This window comes from Elaeis guineensis, chromosome 12 (assembly GCF_000442705.2).
Source record: "Elaeis guineensis isolate ETL-2024a chromosome 12, EG11, whole genome shotgun sequence".
NCBI lineage: Eukaryota > Viridiplantae > Streptophyta > Magnoliopsida > Arecales > Arecaceae > Elaeis > Elaeis guineensis.
In genome coordinates, this window is record NC_026004.2 from 9,626,069 (window position 1) to 9,651,126 (window position 25,058).

Sequence of the window (25,058 nt, forward strand, 5' to 3'; positions counted from 1 at the left end):
AGAAGATTAGCTGGTTAGACTCTTGGTGGCTTAGGTCATTTAAAGACTATTAGCACTTTCAATTGCACATACACACTAACAAGGTAAAGTAGGTGTTAATTGTAAGGCCAATTAAGGATTTGAGTATTATTTAAATTAGATAATTTTCTCTACACCCCAATTGAAGAAATTTGAATTTAAGGAAAGAGCTACCTGCCTGAAATAAAATACAAAACATAGAGTAAATGTGGATTGCCCTAAGCCTAGTAACCGGGTCTCTTCACCTAAGTCAAGTGTTGAGATTCGCGTCAAACGGTGGTGGGAAGGCCAGGATGCTCAGCAAAAAAAAAAAAAATAGTGTGAAAGCTACCTTAGTTCTTTGTTTAATCTGGGGTGTATAGAAAATTAATCGAACTAAGTTATGAAAAATGATACAATTGGCCTGTACAAGTTAATACTGAAATACTAAGTTAGTTATCACTCACACAAGTGCTATAAAACTTTAAGTGTACTCTAAGAAAGCTTCTAAGTAGACTGACTACCGATTCTAATTCGAAGCTCATTACTTAGTAATACTAGAAAACTTCTTGAATTTCGATCTTAAATTAATTTGTAAAGGAAGGATCTTTTTGAAATATGATCTTATTTTGGTACATTGCTAAGGGACTAGCAATGATTAAGTTGGGGGAGTGATTTATGTCACAAATTGACATAAAAAGTATCAATTAATATCTAAATTATCTAATTTTATTAAGAAATTGATACTTGTTATTATATTTTGCAGAAGAAGAGATCATCAATAGAAAGAACAAGGAAAGAAGATTCTAACGGTGAAAATTTTATGCAAAACAGAGTTAAATTGATCCAGGAATTGAAGAATGAAGAAAGAAGACTCAATTGGGTCAAACCCGAGTCAAATCAGATCAAAATTGATCAAAAATCAACTAATTTGGTGATCTGATTAGCCGCCTGATCCACAGCAATAGGCGCATGGACCATGGACCCATCGACGCACCATAAACTCCCCTAACAACCCTCTAAAACCTCTTAGTCCCACATCTAAAGTTTTGAAAACCTTATAACCCCCAAATGCCTATAAAAAGCCCCCAAAGGCCCTTGTTTTATGTATTCTTCCTTCCGATCAAGCTTGTAACCCTAGATAGTGGGGTTTTTAGCTCTCTTCTCAAGCCTCGAGCTTTGAGGTTTTTGTAATAAATTTTTTTTATATAAAATCTTATTTTTATGCAATTTATTTTTCTTGCAATTAGGATAGTTTAATTTATACAATTTAATTTTATGCAATTAGGTTAGTTTAATTTATGAAATTAGGGTAGTTTATTTTTCTGCATTTAAATTTTGCAAGTAGATTTAGATCATGTCTAGCTAAGCATCCCTTCTAGGGTTTGCGATGAAGCTAGATCATGAGTAGAGATTTTACATAGGGTTCTTTCTTTGTCTTAGGGTTTCTTTTCTTCCTCTTTTGCCAAAAATTTTTGATGAACTACAGTTGGGTCAGAGTCCCTTCATAGTTCATGCTTGATTCAGTGCATAGGAGGAGAAAATCTTAAGGGATCCTAGTTACTACTCTCCTGTAAAGAATCTTGATGGGTTATCGTTGGGCCTTAGTCCCTTCATAATCTATGCTTGGGAAAGACAAGAGGAGTAGTCGTTAGGATCAATAAAAAAAATTCTAGGTAGAATTCCCTAATCTAGATCTAGTGGATTCAAAAATCTTAGATCCTTAGTCTTATTGTCTTTAGCAAACAACTTTCGACTTTCGATTTTTGTTAAAGCTCGCTTGAGCATAGATTTGAAAATTATTTTTAAACCAAGTCTCTGTGGGATCGACCCATACTCGCTGGTCGTGCTACTCTGCACACCGTGCACTTGCAGTTTTATTTACAAATTTTAAGATTTGCACATCAGCCAACTCTAATTCGATCTTTATTCAGGAGATCTGCTTCAGATGTTTCTCCTCCCGCTTTGCTGCTGCCTAGAGGCGTTCAACGGTGGCAACCTTCTTGGCATTCGTGATTGAAACCTTTTCAGCCCACATTCGATGGAAGTCCATGATCTTCCGATAACCACTCTCCAATGCCGACATGTCGTGCACTAGCTGAAAAGAAGAGAGGGCAATTAGAAAAAATAAGTAAAAGAAAAGTAAAAGGGGAAGCAAAGTAAACTTACACTGAGGATTGTCGGATAGAAGGATAAAAATATATCGGACACAGTCTGACTCTTTTTATTTTCTCGATCAGCTAAGAGAAGTGCAGCCTCAATGAGCCATTTAGCCAACTTTGGATTCACCAAAGCCGACTACCAGCTAGAATCCGAACATCGAAGAGCTCCATGAAGCTCGTCGATGACTCATCATCGATCGAGGTAGCCAGTACTTTCCCTTGCTCTCCAGTGGACGATCGATCATTTGATGCTGCCATCCATTCAGGTGTTGAAGGTGCCCGATATAGTGTCGGTCCCGCTTCAATCGATCCTGATTCAGATGTAGGAATTACCTGAGACTCCATCGACATTGCTTTGGTTGGCGTTACTCTGGCTGGTGGTGGTTCGACGATCATAACATCATCATCTCCGTCCAGTTTCTTGTCAAATGGAGGTGCTTCAACTAGTGGAAGCACTGTCGGAGCCGACAACGCTATGACTGGCTCAGTGCTAGGTTTAGGAATGACTATCGATGGAGTGTCGGTCTGGGTCACCACCACTGATTGATGTCGGTCTGACTTTAATTTGGCACCCTAAAGGGCCCCGCACCGGCTGCGGGCCTTCTCTTGGCGGCAAACAGTCGGACCTCTTCCACCGAAGGTCACCCAGTAGGTCGCATAGCTGCAAGCAGAAAACAAATGACTTGATTAAAATTTGAAGTTAGATAAAAATAAGAAACTAAAGAGCTACATTATGCTATACTAATGACGGGTGCCAGACCAAGTCTGGCATTGTAGAGAGCCTGCTCCATCAATAATTTTTTTTGTGGAGGAACTTTCATATCCTTCAGACAGAGGAAGTCTTCTCTATCGGTAGCATCGATCCGACTATTCTCATTCTGACTTGTATTTGGACTCCCTCAAGTAGAAGTAAAGCCCCAGGATAAGGAAGAAAAAATAAAGAAAAACTGAGTCTCCCAATCATGAATGAAAGAGAGAAGGTCGGTGATAAAAGATAGACCCTTTCTCGAAGAAAAGAACTACCAACCCTCGACCTGCGGATGGGAGCGAAGGACAAAGAAGGGTCGAAAAATAGAAATCTGAGGCACGATCAGGACCATATAGCACAATAAGGCAAAAGCAATGAGAAGCCGAATAGAATTCGATGCAAATTGGGTCGGACAGAGTCAGTAATAATCAAAAATATTCCGAATGAACTCCAGAATCAAAAAATGGAGCCCAGCCCAAAGATTTTCAATATAGAAGACAACCTGATCCGAAGGAGAAAAATCATCCGATCATCTGGACTAGACGCAAACAACTGGAACTACTCTGAAATGTGATACTGCCTCCCGAGACGGACGGCTGCAGAGTCGGTTAGAGAGGAAATCTTTACTGTCGATTTCAGAAGAAAATCACCAACCGAATCAATCGGTCAACTACCTCGAGAAGGGTTAGGGGTTCTATCTTCTCTGTTCTTAACCATAGCTTTACCCTTCCTACCATTACTTGCCATTGGTAATGGCAGAAAAGGAAATCAAATAAGGAGCAAAGAGTGGAAGAAGTGAAGGGAAAAAGAAAGCCTAACTTGAAAGCTAAGAAATATCCTGGAAATCACAAGGACACGAGAAAGAAGGGGATTCCTAAACCCCTGAAGCTCTTAACACTCGCAGGGCAGCTCTTAGTTGTAGGAGGATGATGGATAAAATAGCAAAAGATTCTAAGGGAGGGAAACAATCTCGTATATATAGGACCTCTCAACGGCTAAGATGAACCCGTTCAAATCAAAGTTGTCCCAGATTTTGACACGTGGCTATATCAAAATCGATCATTGATCGAACGTTTCGACGCACCTACTGCCTGATCGAGATACATCAGTGCTATCCACGTAAGCGGTTAGGAATCAATAACGATTGGACATATGGTGGCAACTGGCTGGTCAAAATCAAATCAATCGAATTTTTAGCTGCCAAACTAACTGCAACATGAATAACTGTCCCTCTGCCTAGACGTGCTAATGATGATCGCACAACTATCGAAACGATCGGAGACTCTTCAGTTTTCAAAAAAATTATTAATATCTGTAGCCGAATCATGTGATAACTCCCATTGTCCAACGTGTCAAGTCACATGATGGGGCATCTTAGACTTAGGAGTAGGGGCAACTGTTAGAGCAATCAGATCTACTACCCCCAATTTAATATCAACTTTTTGACTTACTGTCGGTCATTTCGATTACAGGTTGGTGACAGATGATGGGTTGTCAAAGCCAAGCCGTCATGGAGGTCTGATTCGACTACAGCTTCTACAGGTCTCATCATCCGACTTTCCATCGATGCCAGGAAACAAATAGCTGAATGTCAACCGACAAGTCGATCGACTGTCAGTAACATTTGGTTGACTTTTCTAACAAATACAACATGACGACTCGATCGACTGCATAACCGTTTATCGTTCGGTATATCAAAGTTATCAACCGATGGTCAATCAGTATAAGTATCGATATATAGTCGATTTACAAAGATCACCGATATAAAGTTGGCATATCAAAAATCGCCAGCACAGAAAATACGTAACGGCACATACCACGACTATCAGTGGGCATAACTGCCACCCCACGATCATATAATACCGGAATAAGCAGGACTCACATGCCTAACTGTTACAAATAATTACCAACAGTTTATTTATAAAAAAAAAATAAATGAAGAATATTGATAAGATATTTTTAGGCTGATACTCTGCCAATTTTCATATTCTACTTTTTGTTCGATCACTCTCCACTGATTTAAGTATCAGAGGATCTCACTAGACACAACTTCGATCAGTATAAATTTTTTTTGCAGATACTTTTCACCAACGCCACATGCTCCAGAGAATTAACTGCAATAATATTTATTCACCATAAGCCTTTATTTTGAATCCCATTTGTTTGAAAGATGCCCCAACTAGTTTCATGACCTAATATTTGGATTTTCTGTTGCCTTAAAAAAGCGTCAGAATCGGAAATTCCAGTGGATGATTCGGCCAGGGGTAGAATCGGAAACAGAATTTTTAAAATAATTTACAGAATATTCGTAAGAAGCCGATCCAGAGTAGGAAAATGAGGGGCATATTCGTCCACCACGGGAGACACCCGTCCCAGTCTTTCCAACCGCTCCTCTATATAAATCCCCCCGGCCTCCCCTCCATCCTTTCACCCCACGGCGAGAACGGAGGCCAGAAAAGAGAGAGAATCCTTCGTCGATCGATCTCCGGATCGATCTCTCCTTCTTTCTTTCGATCGTTGCCGGTTTGCCGATCCCTTGAGGGTATGAGCTGGTTCGATAAGCTCCGTCGCTTGTCGGATGCGAGCCGATATATGGACGGCCTCCTGATCTTTATCCTCCATCACTCGATTCCTATACGTTTGAATCTTTCCTTAAATCCTATACAATCTTAAGCGGCGTTCGGGGGATTCGGATCGCCGTTTTTGATCGCCAGGATGGACCGCAAGACCCTCTCGGGCCGCGACAATTTCGCCATCAGCGGTAATCATCGGTCTTTCCAAGGTTTCTTTGTTTTGCTGTCTTTGTTAATGTAATGGATGCTGGATTTGATGGTTAATTTGGTCCGTTGGGTGATGGGATTTGATTGGTTTTTTTGTCGGTACTTGGTGGCGTTATTTTGTTTGATGCTTTCTGTCATTATTGTCATGAATATTATAAGCGATTTGGAGATAAGGTTTTTGCTGGCTATATGACTGATATGGTTTGTTAGATTTGGTTTTTATATCTTTATAAGGTAATATTGGATTTTTTTTAAAATTAATGTAATATTGGATTTTTTTTTTTATAAATATGTTCTCTGCAAAATGTAGTAAGATTTCATGTCAAGTATTGACCAATTCATGTTTATCTAGGTTTCTTTTTGTCTTTTCAAAGTCCGGTAAGGGTATTCTATAATGAGGAAGAACAGGGGCAAAGAAGGCAATTTGGCAATAGGATTAAGAGTGAGACTTGAACCATAAAGCAAATACGCTATTTAAAATACAATGTATTGAACCAAGGCAATTGTTTAAACTTTGATTTTGTATGGACCACATTATCCCACTCTTTTATTTGCTTGATTCAAAAGAGAGAATTGTATAAAAATTAAACATAAGGAAGTTGCTTTTCTTGGCAATGAATCTTTATTTAAGTTTGTCATGTCTAACTCGGAAAACTTTTTAAGATGGTTGAGTATTGTCAACATCATTTGTGTATAATTTTGTCTTTATCCTACCTCTATCTTAAGGGAACGATCTTAATTTCCTCTGGGTTAGATGGCTTCATATGCTTTCCCAATACTGCTAGACTTTGTACGGAATGTTGCTTGTCACTATATGACTATTTATTCTTGTAAAATTCGCATTACCAAGAAATTAAAAGAAATACAATAACCCCAGAGTCCCCTTACACCAAGCATGTTCTCTCTTAGAAATTCAGTTTTTTCTGTTCCAGACAGGTAATTTAATTGAAGTAATACATGGATATTTGCCCAATGCATTCTTTTCTGACTTTCTAGCTGATTAAAACGAGTCCCAAACACGTGATGTTAGATCACACAAACAGATTTTCACATGCACACTCCCTCTGTTTAACTATATTGATAATTTTTAGTACCTCATTCAGGTATTTTTCTCACACACATTGAGAGGCAACAGTCTTCCCCACCTTCAGTCATTGTGATTGGTGGAGGCATTTCAGGGATCGCAGCTGCACGTGCATTGACGAATGCTTCATTTAAGGTAGTACATTTTCTTATATACTGATATATTAGGGATTCTTATTTCATTTGTACTTGTTGCTTATTTACTTTTTTCAGTGCTAAATGAGAATCAGAAAGTGAATTTTCAATGTTTTGCATTTGACTGACAAATAGTTAAGAATTGATGCATGGTATGCTGGTCATGTAACTATTTGTTTTCTTCTCTTCAGGTTATTTTGTTAGAGTCACGCAATCGGCTTGGTGGCCGAGTGCATACTGACTATTCTTTTGGCTGTCCTGTTGACATGGGGGCATCATGGTGAGTCCTCATGTTGCAGTTCATGTATTATTTCTATTTTCTTTGTTGACCAAAATGCAACGTAGCTTTGTCTTATGGACTTCTATCTCATTCAGGCTGCATGGTGTTTGCAATGAAAATTCTCTGGCACCATTTATTCGTGGTCTGGGCCTAAGATTATACCGCACTAGTGGTGACAACTCTGTGTTGTATGACCACGATTTAGAGAGGTATTATTTCTAGCTTTGAAGCAGTTCAAAATTTTCTTATAAATGATTCTGATGTTCTATTGTAACCATTCACACTCATGGCTATACCAAGGTTTGTAGTGTGTACTAAACTTCTGTGTTGAAATCTGAGACAAGCCTGAACAAATTTGAGCCCTCCAAGCTTGATTCAGGCTCATTCTGCTAACTAATCTAGTTTCAAGACTGCACCTGGCTTATAACCAAAAGCTAGCTTTGTAACCAAATGCTGAATTTAGTTTAGGATATAACAAGCTAAGCTAGCTTTGTGTATTTACGAAGTGTATTTTCTCAGTAACTTGATTTCTGTTTTATGAATATTTATCAAAAATGGGTGTTGGTGTTTTTCACTGTAATATGATTTTATTTGGTTATGTATCTGTATAACTAGTTATGAAAATTGATCTTTACTTGTGAAAGACTGATACATGTTTAATGGTTTATGTAAGCTATGCACTGTTTGATATGAATGGTTGCCAAGTCCCTCAACAGCTGGTAATTAGAGTTGGAGAAATGTTTGAGAGAATTCTCAAAGAGGTTTGATTCTTCTTGTACTTTTTTTTGCCCCTCTTTTTTAGTTGGTTTTCTGTAGCAAAAATTGAAAATTTACCTTTTTGAGCATCACAGACAGTGAAAGTAAGGGATGAACATGCTGAGGACATGTCTCTGCTCCAAGCTATTTCTATTGTTTTGAACAGAAATCCAGATCTAAGGTATGGTTAAGCATATACATATAATTGTAATGTGTTATTGATTTGCCATGAACTGTATTCTCTTTGTTTTGTAGGCAAGAGGGGCCGGCACATGAAGTGTTGCAGTGGTATATATGCAGAATGGAGGCATGGTTTGCTGCAGACGTGGATACTATATCTTTGAAAAGCTGGGATCAGGTGAATCCATGTGAAGTTATTATTGCTACAATGTTGCTTTCTCTCTCTGTAACATGATTAATATGATCCTGGAAGCTTTCTTTCCCACACCACACCATGCACCTTGAAACGATAGGTCCACATAAAAAAATACATTTGTAGGCACATATATACATATTTTTGTTTACACGTATTTTTCGTTAAGTATCCAAAAAGATGGATTTTATTCCATATGACTTGTTAATCCAATTAGATATCGTAATTGGATCCTGGAAATAAGATCCTGAACCTCTCAAGTTCAGACATGGATAACTCACATGTTGAATCCTTAGTCATTTTCATATGATCGGCATGTACAATAATGAACACAGTTTACATTTGTTATTGCCTTCTATTTGAAGTTTTACGCTTAAAGGGGGAACACGATGCTTCTGGCTTGGGTATCTTTGAAAGAGAAGCTAGGTTTTTGAGGAGGGTACCTTTTCATCTTCCAGATGAGTCAAAGTAGAATGATCACCCATTTTAGTTAAACATGTGATTCTACAAAATGTGGGTGTTCATCAGCTAAGCCACGTATTTGATCTCTTTTTAATGGGAGACTGGTGAGCCTTGGAGGATCTTTTGGTGTAACTATAGGTGGGTTTGAGATGAAAATTACTAACAGTAAGGATTTATTTCCTGGTGCATGTTGGATATACTGTGCTGTGACACTATGTGGTATAGTACATGCCTTACTATTGCTGTGGCAGCATCATTAGGTCTACGATGTGTCCATATGGTATTGTACCATGCGAGTAAGGTATTGTTCCCAGTATTGGTACTTCATTCCTTGGTCCTAAGTTATGTATGAACTAACAAGGCAGGCGTGAGTAGGTTACACCATTGTGGTTGGTGGTAGGCAAAATCTGCCACCATGTTCATGTATGGGCAAATCTTGTCTAGACACTCGTAAGGGTGGCTATTAGGGCATATTAGATATGCACTGTACATGGGGCTTTTGGGTTATTGCTGGTCAATGGTGTGTGTGGACCAGGTTTGTTTTGGTCTGTCTTAGCTTTCTGCTCAAGGCTAATCTTCTTTGTCTTTGCTTCTTAGACCAATGATAAAGCATAGTTTGGTGTATAAAAATTCAAGTTTATTTGATCTCCTCAGTAAAGTTAGTGACGGTATTTCTAGTGGAAACCTTGGCTAGTTAATTATAATTTTCCTGTTATGGAAATTTGAAGTATCTTGATTGAAGAAAAAGTTGAGTGTGATATGGCCTTGAGAATCCTGTGTAATGGTTTTTGTGATTGGTTTTGGCCACAGCATTGTCACTTTTGAATATCAATTTCGAGTGAATCCTTTATCATTAAGCATGCAGAAATGTCTTTAAAAAATAATCTACTTTCATGAAGCATAACTAAAGATCCATAATTATCCTCTTCACTTAAATATAACCAGGAAATCATATTCTTATTATGGGTGTGAACTTTATTGATGACATGTTAAAAGATCTGGTATATAAAATATGGTTAACTTTTATGCATGGGATTATGTTTCATTTTGTCTCTGGCTTATGGTGTCTTGATGGTGGAATTAGTTTCCATATTGAACATTGTGAACCTCTGTCTTTGTATAGTCTTTTCGAAGTCTAGGTGATTTCAGAGTGTTGCCCAGAAAGCTTAAATGGTAACCGGCAGGGCTTCTGTACTTGCTAGTGGTCCCTATCGTTTTTTATGAAAGACCTTCTCTTATTAATACTTAAACCTTAAGCCTTAAAGGCTTTTGGTTTCATGCTATCTGGAGTCCAGACATTCCATGTTTTGGCCCTGCCATTTTTAAATACTGACCAATATAGCTACTTCATTGAGGAATTTGAGAATATCATATAACAATATTTGGACATTTTCAAAAGCAAGCAGGGTGGATTACTTAGAACTGGCACGAAGGATTTATGCATGCCGTTTCCTTTTTGAAAAAAGATCAGGCAGTTTATAACCAGAAGAAAAAAAAAAGGCAATTTCTTAGGTTTCAAAAGATATATACTAATGAATATATCAACTAAACCATAAAAGCAAGCTGGGTTCTGAAATCATTCCTTTCAAATTGAATGTTGAGAGCTGTCAAAGGTAGAGGCGTAGAGCTACCAAATTTAGTTTACTCATCCATTTTTGGGGCAAAGAAGGGTTCATGGCAGATGATAAACTCTTCTTTTCCTTACAAAAATGTGTTTTATTTTTAGTTTTACATCTCCTTTTTGAGCCTACTAGCTTCACATATGTTTTTCACAAAAATAAAAACAAAAGTTCTGTATCTGTTTTGGTTGTCTTTTCCATTTAGTGTAACAAAGAAGCGACTTTATATTATCATGTGAAGATCATAATGCGGATGCCCTACATACATTACTATTATTATTATTGTTTCAGAAAAGGTTAGTAAGATGCAAAAAATTATTTACGGTATGTTGTAAGTTTGCTGGTTTCTTTTGTATACAGGAGCATGTTCTTTCTGGTGGCCATGGACTTATGGTGCAAGGATACTATCCTGTTATCAAAACCCTTGCAAATGATCTGGATATCAAACTGAACCACAGGTGTGTTTTCATCTTATTAATAGGAATGCTATTAACTATTTAGTGAGCAGAAATTCTAGTCACTAGCATATCTAGGCTAGCATGACCTTTCTAATATGTTATGGAGCCTGTTGCTTTTTGCTGACGGCATGTATGCTAGTCTTCTTAGTTGCTATTCCCAGTGGTCTTACGCATGAACCATGTTTGTTATCTCTAGTCTTGTAGCAAAAGTTATTGCCAAAATGTTTGAACTGTATATGTCCTGCAGTAGTTCAGGACCTATGCTGCCGAAAAATTTACTTGAAGTCTGTTGCATTAGTGCCCCTTCTAGCTAAGAACCCGTATGAACAATTTTCTGGAGTTCAAATTTTCAGATTTTTAATCACGTCAGCATATGTTTTAGATTTCTTTAGATCCTTTTTCTTGTGGCTCTATTACATTTTTAGTACGTTATGTTTATGGCCTATGCTTGTCTGTCTGTACTGTGAAATGCTTATTAAATTGCCTTTTTCCCAATTATGACCGTTTCTTCCTGATTTTACTCTATAATTGTTTTCTTTTTTTTGGGATGCCACAACCCTAGTCATCAAGCCTTTGCCTGAGCTATTGGATGTTGGCCTCATGAACCCTCATTCTGTCATCGATTCCTGTTTTATGGTCTTGCATGCGTTTTTATGAGTAGCCGTCAACCAAAATTCAACCATCAACCCCTTTCATCCTGGCATGGACTAGCACCAACACTGAATTCTTGGATGCTGTTCCATACTGATACCTGTGCCACCATCTGGAAGCATGCAATAACCAACATAGATCTTGTCATTCTCTTTCACATGATATTCATTTTATTTTTATTCATTTTGCAATTGCTGCTGTGTGACTTTAGTTTTTGAAATCTGTTCTTATGATGTGGATGTGTATAACTCATGCTTATTAAAAGAAAATACTTGTGAGCTCGCTGATGCAATTGTTTCAAAGGCTAATTGAATATTGAAACATGATAGCATCATCATTAGGTGGTCCTGTCATGCCTCATAATACTCAATGACGATTAGAGAAAGATCTGGAAAGATCCATGTTTACATTATGTATCTTGGGAACCATAAGAGCTAGTCTGGCATCTTATTAAAACTTGGTTTTCCAGAATCCATATCCTGTTTATTTACTTTTTTCTACTTATGGTAATCAGGGTGAAAAAAATTGTCCAGCGTTGTAACAAAGTAATGGTCACCATGGAGGATGGCTCAAATTTTGTGGCTGATGCTGCTATTATCACTGTTCCTCTTGGGGTTCTCAAAGCAAATGTGATCGAATTTGAACCCAAGCTACCAGAATGGAAAGTCTCAGCAATCTCTGATCTTGGTGTTGGCAATGAGAATAAGATTGCTCTTCGCTTTAGTACTGTTTTTTGGCCCAATGTAGAAGTTCTGGGAATGGTCGCTCCAACATCTTATGCCTGTGGCTACTTTCTCAATCTCCACAAGGCAACAGGACATCCTGTTCTTGTGTACATGGCTGCTGGAAGGGTTGCTTATGATATTGAGAAACTTTCTGATGAAGAAGCTGTTAAATTTGTGATGTTACTGCTTCAGAAAATGCTACCAGATGCTACAGAGCCGGTAAGATTCTATCACCTGTAACTACTTGTATTTGTTCTCAAGTCCGGTGGTGATTTGAGCTTTGGAGTAATCTTTTCAGTTATGATCTTTTACAGGTTCAATACTTGGTTTCTAGGTGGGGTACAGACCCAGATTCCCTTGGGTCCTATTCTTGTGACTTGGTTGGGAAGCCAGCTGACTTGTATGAGAGATTTCGAGCTCCTGTGGATAATATATATTTTGCTGGAGAAGCAGCAAGTGTTGATCACTCTGGGTCCGTCCATGGAGCTTACACAGCAGGTATCATAGCTGCAGAGGACTGCCGAAGGCGTCTACTACTGCAACATGGTATGTCAGATCTCTTCCAGGCTGTATTAAGGGAGGAAATGACTGAAGCCATGGTCCCCCTCCAAATATCTAGGATGTAATAGATTAATAAAAGCAGTGGACTACCTGGAAATTAATGGAAGTAGAATTTTTTTGGACATCTTGCTCATAGTGGTTTCGTTATCAGTAAGCTTGAGAGATGATAATAGTCTTGTACTATTTTTGGGATTTCTTAATGCTGCTTAAACCTTGCCTTTCTAAAACAACAAACAACAACCCCGCCAACGCCTCCCCCCACAAACAACCAAAAAAAAAAAAATCCGGGCGTCCCTTGGGCCCCTGCAAAAAAGAAGAAGAAGAAAAATTATGCAGCCTCTCTTTCTTGCATTTCCTTTTTTATATATAATGATTTTTTGTGTGCGCATGCATTCTAACATAATTTTACCAATGTTTTTCAGAGACTACCATCTGAAAAACCTCACAAATACTCTGTGGGTAATGTGCAAATGTCAGCATCAAGAGTCCTGAATTACTGAAGTTTTGGTCTGATTTAATTTGTGAATTGTCTTCTTTTAGTTTTTTTTTTTTTTTAATTTGCATTTTGAGAAAATTTGCTTAACATAACCTAACAATTTCAGGAGCTGATCAACATGACAACTCCTCAATGCCTCGTGAAATTAAATTTCTTCTTGGCTTATATGCGTTCACAATTTGGGGGAAATCTAGCAATTGGCTGCTTACGGTTTTATTCGTTGAAAATTGAATGGGGATGGTTTCTGAGTAGTGCTGAACTAGATTTCTTTGATTGTAATCAATATCCCTAGCCTCTTCCTGCTTGTAATGGCTTTCCTAGCATTTCTGCTAATTTATTTCCTCATTGCCCGCTGATGTTTTGCTACAATCCTTTGACAGCTGGATCGATCACCATATGATCATCTAGGAGGGGCCATACGTTAATTCTTTCATAACAAGTTTCTCTGCTTTGAGTTTGACGTGCATTCACCGAACAGGTTAGTTGTCACTCGTGAGTGAAGTTCTGGCACGTGAGGGCCCTTTTTCTTGCATTGCATGAGTCATCGGGATCAGAAGTTAGCATGAGAAATTCTTTGTGCACCGCGGGCGGCATAGAAAATTCGATATAGAGCGTATCATTTTATATAATTGATTCACATAATCATCATTTTTTAATATTTTTTAATATACATTTAATGTCTGTAATTTTAATTTTTTTATTTAAAAATTTTGTATGACGAAAATATTCCTATCTTTTGAAAAAAATTATGACATCCTGTGGTATATTATGATTTTCTATACACAGGATGTCATAATATGATCTAAAAAATTATGACATTCTGTGCACATTATGGCATCTTATATTCTGCATGACATGGTTCAAGATATCTTAATATGAAAGGGATATTTTTGTCCAATCACTTTCTAATATGTATTTAATATCTGTAATTTTATTTTTTCGTTTGAAAATTTTGATTGATGAAAATGTCATGGTTCTTTAAAAAAAAATTATGACATCGTATGCATATACGATATTCTGCGTTATATTATGCGTTATATTATGACATCCTGTAAATAAAAAGTATGATTTTCTGGATCCATAGAATGTTATAATTTTTCAAAGAATAAGAATATTTTCATCATTCAAAATTTTAAATGAAAAATTAAAGCCACAAGCATTAAATACATGTTGAAAAGCAGTGACTATGTGGACCAATCAGATGAGACGGTGCATTCTACGTCAGATTTTCGACGTCATCAGTGGTGTACAAAGAATTTCTCGGGTTAGCATATGCTCGTTTCTCTGCTGCTTGATGGTCTGCTGCAAAGAAGCAGCCGCAAAGATTGGGGGACTCGTTACCATCGGGTTCTTAGGATTTAGCTAGTGGTTCTGTAACCAGAGGTTTGGGCCAACAAGTTGTCGGCTTGCTAAATTCTGGTAGTTGCTTGGCGAGTTTCATGGTCTAGAGGAATATGCTAGTAAAACAAGCGGCCAAGAGGGTGCTCTGAGCTGGAGCGTACCATACCATGCTTAGCGGCGCCATATCCTAATAGCTGCCATTAAACATGGTGCGATCCGTGTATCACAGAGGATTCTAGTCTTTCCCAAGAGCTTATCTTCCGGTTCACTTTCTGGTAAATTGCAGAATGACTTGACAAAAAGAGAAAAGAGGAGGAAAATGAGGGCACGGTTTCGCTTTTCATCTGAATCTCTAAAGAATTTTTTGTATGTCTAGGAGATGACATTGTAGTGCCAAACATTACTGGAAGCCTTATGTTATCTAATTGTGCATTAACTTCCATTAATGGGAAATTTAACTAAGCCTTTTACCCAAATATCCTTAATAGAGCCCTTTCAATTAAAATGAAACAGGATGAAGTTGCCTTGCCTGCCTTAGTAGACTAGCAGGTGACTGAAGGCTCTTGTAAATTATTGTTCAAACAGAACAATGTTGAAAGTGACTCGTTCGCCTTGGTCTCCACAAGGAGATGGGATGAGGGGTGTCCCTTGGAGATACACTTCATTATAGAAAATAGAAAATATATGTACTCTGCTACAAAGCTTTGAAGATTATGGTATAAAGCATGCGTGTAGGGATTGGATAGATCGAGATTTTGTGCCTTGGGATATTTTGATTCCTTGTATCTAGACTACTCGACGTCTGCTTCGAAGCGCAATATCAAGTGGTTGTGTAACCTTCTATTCAATAGACAAAAAAAAAAAAAAAAAAAAGAGCAGCAGGTGCCACATACTTTCAGATATTTGAAAGTGTATCCAAATACATGCTATCATGATCATTTTTCAGTGTTATACAAACAATTGTTTGTTCCAGAATTTTAGTATTCTTCATATAGAGATTACGCATAATTTCTGCTAGAGGATATTTTTTTTCTGCACAATTATTTCATGTGAAAGCAAATATATATATTAAGGAATGGTCGGTTGCACGTCTTTTCTCAACATGCGTGATATGATAATCACATTCACTTGTCCGTTCTTATTATTGGAGAAGTACCAACTTCAAAACTAGCTAGTAGTCTCTTTATGCTGCATAAGGGACTTGTATTCAACCCCTGCCTTAATCAAATTTCAAGGCATTAGAGGTATTTTTGGGAGTATTAATTATCTCTAGTTCTGGAGTCAACTAATCCAAACCTATTCTTCAAAGAAAAAAAAAAAAAAAAAATCCACCATACCTTAATCTTTATGCAAGAACTTGATTTTTCCGGTAGAATTATCCAATTCTAGACATTAAGACATCTGGTTCATGATTTTGTGAGATTTTTTATTATTATGGTTGTTTATGTATTTGTTTTAATTTCTCTTCGTGTGGAAGCATGAGAGCAGATTCGTCCCATGCATCTGCACAACCTTAAGCTAATTGTAGTACGTAGATGAACATGCACTTATGCAAACCGCAGACGATTCATCATATTTTCTTCATTTGCTACCCCATCCACGCGACTATTTAGTCTCTCATTCGGCATAATTTTATTGGGAAGTGGTCAATTATGACGATATACTGGCTGGAAATCGTTCAAACATATACACGTACAACATCTAACCCCCTTATTTCCTGAGATATATAATACAGCCTTGTTAGACGCGTACACGTATATATTCACGCAGATAATATAACATCCCGGCCCAGGACCAAGCCCAAAACCCAAAAAAAAAAAAAAAAAAAAACAGAGCGGAAGGAGACTCCCGAAGGGAGTCTCCTTCTCCAGTGAATCCCAGATGGAAGGGGAGTCCTAGGATCACCCGAACTGTAGGGACCCCTATAAATAAGCCTCTCCCTCTCTCAAGACCCTCCACCGGTGATCTTCGAGCCCGATTTCTCTCCTTTTCTCCGTAGAGGCTGCGGCAACCTCTTCTCGTGTTCGTCGGAAATTGAAGGTCGAAGAGGTCATCGGAGTTCAGGTAAGGGTTCAATCTTTCTTCCTCTCCCTCTTCCCTTTCTTCCCATGTTTTTAAACTCCTCGCCGGCCGTCAGGATCGTCGGAAAATTCTTGAAAATAGTGAATCCTGTTTTGCTCTGTTTCGGCCGGACCTCTTCCCTCTCTTTTCTGGCCACCGGCGCCGCCGGTTGCGACGTCCCATCCCCGAGACCGGACTCCCATATATCTCTCTTCCTTCCCTGGAAGCTTTGGCCGCCGGCGACCGGCCAATGGTCGGAGTTCATGAAGAAAGGGGACGGATCCCCTGTTTTTCGAAAAAAAAAAAAAGGGAGAAAGCTCGTCGGCCAAACCTAGCCGCCGGCCAGCTTGCATGGTCGGCCGCCGTTGTCGGATCTCCGGCCAAGCCGCTGGAGCCCGAGCCACCGAGGGGGGGGACCTCACGGTCCTCCCCTGTTTCAGCCAAGGGAGGCCGCGGGAAAAGAAAAGAAGAAGAAGAAGAAAAGAAAAAGAAAAAGGAAAAAGAAAAAAGAAAAGAAAAAGGAAAAAGAAAAGAAAAGAAAAAAAAAAGAGGAAAATAAAAATAAAATAAAATAAAAAGAAAAGAGAAAATTTTTCTCTCTCTCCTCTCTCTACCTTCTCTCTCCAATTTCTCTCTCTAGATTCTCTCTCTATTTTCTCTCTCTAGATCTTTCTCTCTTTTTGTGGATTTTATCTCTCTAGAATCTTTCTACTCTCTCTCTCTGATTGCATCACAGACCCTAGGATATATTTGAATTAAAAATATGATGAATTGAGGTTGCTCCAAAATTCGTGCAGTAGGTCTGATCCCAGTCCAATCCTATTCGAAATTTGTAACACTTGATTCATATTGAGTTACCCTGATAGGACCTCTGATGATCTCGATCATGAGTGCCTCATCTGAAGGATACAAAAATTTCTCTCTCTATTTTTTCTCTCTAGAATTTTCTCTCTCTTCATGAATTTTCTCTCTCTAGAATTCTTATGGATCAGTGGAGGATCCAGATACTTAGATAAATCCTAATTTTGATTAATCCTAAGAAAGATCCTCGATCTGTGTTATTAGGATCGATTATCGGTAATTTTCTCCATATATGATCTTTATATTTGATCAGGGTTATGAAGAGATGATTGTCTGCAAATGATATCGAGTGGAATATTTTGTTAAAGAATTCATAAATCAAAGAAGAACATTGATTTTTGTGTTTGGATCAGTCATCGGTAAAGGTAAGAATCCCTGTACATGATCACCATTATATATATGCTATTTTACTGTTGGTCTTGCATTATTGGTTTTGTATCGTCGGATTTGAGATTGATGAAATTATTATATCTGAGATACTGTTATTTGATTTTGAGCATGAGTATGTTATGTTAATATATATGTATCAGAGATTGATGGCATGATTATATGGATATGACATATCTGAATTGATCATAATGCAAGACAGAATTGATTGATGAATATAACACATAATGATTAAATGAAAAGAAAAAGATATATGGTATGGACTAGCCTTGTCATGTGGAACAGCCGGCCAGGAGCTTACGCCTGGGACAGCCCGCCAGGAGCTTATGCCTGGGACAGCCCCCACTGGCTTACAGGTGGATCAGCCGGCCAGGAGCTCATGCCTGGGACAGCCCGCCAGGAGCTTATGCCTGGGACAGCCTCTCACGGGCTTTGGTACGTGGGACAGCCGGCCAGGAGCTCATCCTGGGACAGTCTTGAAAGACTTTTTAAGTGGATTCGATCCGGATGATGACTGAGGTATAGAATTGGATAGTCCAGAACCAGAAAGAAAAGGTTAAAAATCATGTGATTATGAAAAGAGAAATGAAAGATAAGGCATGAAATAATTGCTGAACAAAAGTGTTTCACCTGTTAACATATGATGATGCATCTATTTTAACAAGACAGAAAATTTATGAATGTTTGCATTATTGTGGACATTGAACATGAGATTTTATATTTTACTGCTTATCCTTATTTTCAGACTATAGTACTATATCAGTGTGATATGGGAATTCTTACTGAGCTGTAAAGCTCACACCCCTTCATCTTTCTTTTCTTTTCAGAGATACAGGATGTTCATGATTGGCTATGGCTTAGATTTATGGGTGAGCAGAAGGATAAATAGAGTGTCATAGTATCTGATCAGAGAATTGAAGAAATTTAAATTGTAATTATGCAAAGTTTTATGAATTATATTAGAAATTAATTGTTATGGATGTTAAGATTGTGATGATTTATTTTGGCCTTGCATATTCTTTAGGGCATGCTCTAAGGAGTGTGCGGCCATCACGTATCCGATCCGGGTGTTGGGTTCGGAGCGTGACAGAATGGTATCAGAGCATAGGATATGATCGTTAGGGATTATGATATGAGTGATTAGAATATTACAGAGTAATATCAGAGCTTAGGTTATAATCATTGAAAATTACGATATAAATGATTAGGATGTAATAGAATAATATCAAAGCTTAGGTTTGAGATCACTAGAGATTATGAAGAGATATTAAAACTTTATGTAAGATCAGTAGGATGTGACAGAGTGGCATCTGAGCTTAGAGTTTAGGTTACGTTCATTCGGAGACAATGATACAAGTAATTAGGATATGACAGAACAGTACTAGAGCCCAAGTTTAAGGTCACTAGGAATTGTCATATAAGTGATATCAAAATTTTGAGATTAAAATCAATAGAGTATGATAGATAATATCAGAGTTTAAGGTTATAATCATTAAGGATGTAGTAGAATGATATTATAGTTCAGGTTATGATCATTAGAAAATATGATTTAAGTAGTATTTAAGCTTAAGATTATAATTATTTGAAATTATGACTTTAGACATATTTAAACCTAGGTTATGATCATAAGGAATATGATTAACATAAAAGAAAGGAATCAATATTTGGATTTTGAATCAATAAATACTATGATGAAACTTTATGTATAAGTGGTATATGATGTCTATAATAAAATTGATAAGTACATATTAGATTTCAATTAGCAAAGTTGACCTAAGTATGAAAAGAGTTGACCTTGGAATGAAGTGGGAGGTATTGATAAGTTATGTTGAGTATACTAGAGGATTCTGGAATGTAAAACTTATATGATTGAAGATCATGATATTTTTTTTTATTTCGATAATAATTGTCTGAGCAATATGAATTTTGGACTTATCAAAAGAAAGTTAATTAGGGTATGGTCTAAGAAGAAATTACATCATATGAGAGAGAAATATTTTTTTGAACATTGAACCTATAAGATGATCATATATGAAACTCAATTTTAAATGAAAAATATACTTGAATTTTATTATGAGAATATGAGATACACATCTTGATAAAATTTTTGGTTACTCAAAATATCATATTCTGAATATGATTCCTTGATCTTTCAAGTTGCATTGAATTTCAAGTCAAAAGTTTACTTTTCTAAGTGGATCAAAAGTATTTTGATATTGTTGTTAAATTTAAAATATATATATATATATATATATATATATATATATATATATCTAAATGATTGTAAGGTAAATCTAAGGTTAACTCCAATTGATTCTAGATATGTTGGATTCTTGAAGAGTGATGAAACTTATACAATAATTTCAAATATAGGAAGTAGATCAAGATTTAATTTTTATATGCTATGCCCAAAGGTAGTAAAGATGAAGAAACTTAAAATTTTGCCCTAAGTTTTATCTGAAATTTGAAGGTTGGATCTATTCTGGATTGATCTAACATATAAGGATATTTTTATCTTTGATATAATTATATAATTTGATAAATTAAGATCAGAGTGCGTAGCAAAAGCATGGTGGGTTAAATTGATTAGAAATATTAATTTTTTGATTCTGAAGATATTATGGAATACATTAGTTGTAAATAAAGAATGATTTTTAATCTGATCATAGTCGGATAATTTTTGTTAGTAGGTTGCTTCATTATAGATAATGCCAAGAAAGTTTAGATATCTCAAGTTTATTAATAGCTTGATAGTTCTGATATTAGTTCAAACTTAGAATGTTCTGACATAGATCTCATATTTTTTTTTATAACAAGATCATGAGAAATAAATAATATATATGACATTATCGTAAGCTTGAGAATAACATGAAGAATTTATACTTCAAAATATATTTTAAACAATATAACTTAATTTCGAGGACGAAATTATTTGAAGGGGGGGAGAATGTAACATCCCGGCCCAGGACCAAGCCCAAAACCCAAAAAAAAAAAAAAAAAAAACAGAGCGGAAGGAGACTCCCGAAGGGAGTCTTCTTCTCCAGTGAATCCCAGATGGAAGTGGAGTCCTAGGATCATCCAAACTCTAGGGACCCCTATAAATAAGCCTCTCTCTCTCTCAAGACCCTCCACCGGTGATCTTCGAGCCCGATTTCTCTCCTTTTCTCCGTAGAGGCTACGGCAACCTCTTCTCGTGTTCGTCGGAAATTGAAGGTCGAATAGGTCATCGGAGTTCAGGTAAGGGTTCAATCTTTCTTCCTCTCCCTCTTCCCTTTCTTTCCATGTTTTTAAACTCCTCGCCGGCCGTCAGGATCGTCGGAAAATTCTTGAAAATAGTGAATTCTGTTTTGCTCTGTTTCGGCCGGACCTCTTCCCTCTCTTTTCTGGCCACCGGCGCCGTCGGTTGCGACGTCCCATCCCCGAGACCGGACTCCCATATATCTCTCTTCCTTCCCTGGAAGCTTTGGCCGCCGGCGACCGGCCAATGGTCGGAGTTCATGAAGAAAGGGGACGGATCCCCTGTTTTTCGAAAAAAAAAAAAAGGGAGAAAGCTCGTCGGCCAAACCTAGCCGCCGGCCAGCTTGCATGGTCGGCCGCCGTTGTCGGATCTCCGGCCAAGCCGCTGGAGCCCGAGCCACCGAGGGGGGGACCTCACGGTCCTCCCCTGTTTCAGCCAAGGGAGGCCGCGGGAAAAGAAAAGAAGAAGAAGAAGAAAAGAAAAAGAAAAAGGAAAAAGAAAAAAGAAAAGAAAAAGGAAAAAGAAAAGAAAAGAAAAAAAAAGAGGAAAATAAAAATAAAATAAAATAAAAAGAAAAGAGAAAATTTTTCTCTCTCTCCTCTCTCTACCTTCTCTCTCCAATTTCTCTCTCTATTTTCTCTCTCTAGATCTTTCTCTCTTTTTGTGGATTTTATCTCTCTAGAATCTTTCTACTCTCTCTCTCTCTGATTGCATCACAGACCCTAGGATATATTTGAATTAAAAATATGATGAATTGAGGTTGCTCCGAAATTCGTGCAGTAGGTCTGATCCCAGTCCAATCCTATTCGAAATTTGTAACACTTGATTCATATTGAGTTACCCTGATAGGACCTCTGATGATCTCGATCATGAGTGCCTCATCTGAAGGATACAAAAGTTTCTCTCTCTACTTTTTCTCTCTAGAATTTTCTCTCTCTTCATGAATTTTCTCTCTCTAGAATTCTTATGGATCAGTGGAGGATCCAGATACTTAGATAAATTCTAATTTTGATTAATCCTAAGAAAGATCCTCGATCTGTGTTATTAGGATCGATTATCGGTAATTTTCTCCATATATGATCTTTATATTTGATCAGGGTTATGAAGAGATGATTGTCTGCAAATGATATCGAGTGGAATATTTTGTTAAAGAATTCATAAATCAAAGAAGAACATTGATTTTTGTGTTTGGATCAGTCATCGGTAAAGGTAAGAATCTCTGTACATGATCACCATTATATATATACTATTTTACTGTTGGTCTTGCATTATTGGTTTTGCATCGTCGGATTTGAGATTGATGAAATTATTATATCTGAGATACTGTTATTTGATTTTGAGCATGAGTATGTTATGTTAATATATATGTATCAGAGATTGATGGCATGATTATATGGATATGACATATCTGAATTGATCATAATGCAAGACAGAATTGATTGATGAATATAACACATAATGATTAAATGAAAAGAAAGAGATATATGGTATGGACTAGCCTTGTCATGTGGAACAGCCGGCCAGGAGCTTATGCTTGGGACAGCCCGCCAGGAGCTTATGCTTGGGACAGCCCCCACTGGCTTACAGGTGGATCAGCCGGCCAGGAGCTCATGCCTGGGACAGCCCGCCAGGAGCTTATGCCTGGGACAGCCTCTCACGGGCTTTGGTACGTGGGACAGCCGGCCAGGAGCTCATCCTGGGACAGTCTTGAAAGATTTTTTAAGTGGATTCGATCCGGATGATGACTGAGGTATAGAATTGGATAGTCCAGAACCAGAAAGAAAAGGTTAAAAATCATGTGATTATGAAAAGAGAAATGAAAGATAAGGCATGAAACAATTATTGAACAAAAGTGTTTCACCTGTTAACATATGATGATGCATCTATTTTAACAAGACAGAAAATTTATGAATGTTTGCATTATTCTGGACATTGAATATGAGATTTTATATTTTACTGCTTATCCTTATTTTCAGACTATAGTACTATATCAGTGTGATATGGGAATTCTTACTGGGCTGTAAAGCTCACACCCCTTCATCTTTCTTTTCTTTTCAGAGATACAGGATGTTCATGATTGGCTATGGCTTAGATTTATGGGTGAGTAGAAGGATAAATAGAGTGTCATAGTATCTGATCAGAGAATTGAAGAAATTTAAATTGTAATTATGCAAAGTTTTATGAATTATATTGGAAATTAATTGTTATGGATGTTAAGATTGTGATGATTTATTTTGGCCTTGCATATTCTTTAGGACATGCTCTAAGGAGTGTGCGGCCATCACGTATCCGACCCGAATATTGGGTTCGGGGCGTGACAGATAATACCTTATCCAACCTTGGTCAACTACATGCATGCAGCTGCCTCACAGCTTTATCATCATGAACAAAACGCTAGGGCCACCCATCTCATCTGACAATAATATACCTTGTCAAATAAGAACTCTCACATCAACCCAAAAAAAGGTTAAAAAACGGAAAAAGTCCCACCACCCACACGTGCGTAGACCTGTTGTGCAAATCGGACCGAGACAACCATCCAAAGTTCAAAGCATTGCTTTATTCTACGAAGGCTGTGTGCGGAGAACTGGTCCCACCTACGTTCTGCCTTGCCTATAAATGTGCAGGGGCTTGGTGCTGCAATCTGGTCATCCACCACCCTCGCTTAAGCATCACAAAGTAGTGCACCACATCTCTCTTCTCCTTGTATAGGTCCTTTCTCTCTATAATTCTTTAGTCATGAGTTCTCCAAAGGTTTCCTGTTTCCTGCTTGCATGTTTAGCCACCATCATGCATCATGCTGTGATCTTGCTCTCCACCATGTCCTGTGAGGCACATCTATCACCTAATTTTTATGACAAAACTTGCCCACAAGCACTTTCTACCATCCGTACTACAGTCGTGAATTCTGCGATCACAAATGCATCCCTCATACGTCTCCACTTCCATGCATGATTGTTTTGTCCAGGTAGACATCACACACCACAAAATGATATTTGATCATATACATCTCTATGGGATTATCGCAATTGCAGAAGTCTAAGGGTTTTTGTGAATTGAATGATGATGTGATCGAACTCAGGATTGCGATGCCTCGCTCTTGCTTAAGGATGCTCCGGACATCACAAGCGAGCAAAATGCGCGTCAGAATTTCAAATCAGTGGGAGGCTTCGAGGTGATCGACAGCATAAAATCAGCAGTCGAGGAGGTGTGTCCTGGAGTGGTGATCTTGCGCTGATATCCTCGTTGTTGCTGCTTGAGATTCCTCAGCCTATGTGAGTGCTACTAACATACATGATGGCTAGTGGCAATACTAACCTGGCCCCTCTGGATTTGGTGACACCCAACTCCTTTGACAACAGCTACCACAAGAACCTTCTACAGAAGAAGGGTCTGCTGCACTCCGACCAGGTTCTGTTTAATGGTGGATCGACCAATGGCATTGTTGTGGGTTATAGCAAGGACAGAGCCTCCTTCTACTCGGATTTTGCAGCTGCCATGGTGAAGAATGGTGATATCAGCCTCAGCTGGTGAGATCAGGAAGATTGGCAGCGCCATCAACTGATGCGTGAAGGAAAATTAATCAACTGTTTAATTTTATGTTTCTTATTTTCCTTTTTTTTTTTCTTTTGGTTCATGTGTGTTATAAGCTGTGTTTATTAATCATTTCGAAACCATACTTTGAATAAGTTGTTGAATGTCACGTGTCATGAAGCTCAAAAATTAATCCATAAGCCTCATCCAAATGTTCAACATAATTGTAACAGATGAATAAAAAATTTGGTGATTAAGTTAGTAGGATTTGGATCTGTTGGTTGGCACCTCTCTCTACGGCTTATGTGCTTCCAGCTGGTTTATATGGACGGTGGAATTGCATGCACCTT

General features: G+C 37.8%; 1 protein-coding gene across 1 annotated transcript; it reads left to right on the plus strand.

Annotated features, from left to right (window-relative positions):
• Positions 1–5,359: 5,359 nt before the first annotated feature.
• LOC105035498 (polyamine oxidase 5) lies at positions 5,360–12,912 on the plus strand. Its single transcript, XM_010911069.3, has 10 exons — positions 5,360–5,668; positions 6,791–6,906; positions 7,097–7,185; positions 7,281–7,394; positions 7,859–7,946; positions 8,037–8,122; positions 8,197–8,299; positions 10,756–10,853; positions 12,019–12,448; positions 12,544–12,912. The coding sequence occupies exons 1-10, from the start codon at positions 5,623–5,625 to the stop codon at positions 12,853–12,855; spliced, it is 1,482 nt and encodes a 493-aa protein (XP_010909371.1). The 5' UTR covers positions 5,360–5,622; the 3' UTR covers positions 12,856–12,912.
• The last annotated feature ends 12,146 nt before the right edge of the window (positions 12,913–25,058 follow it).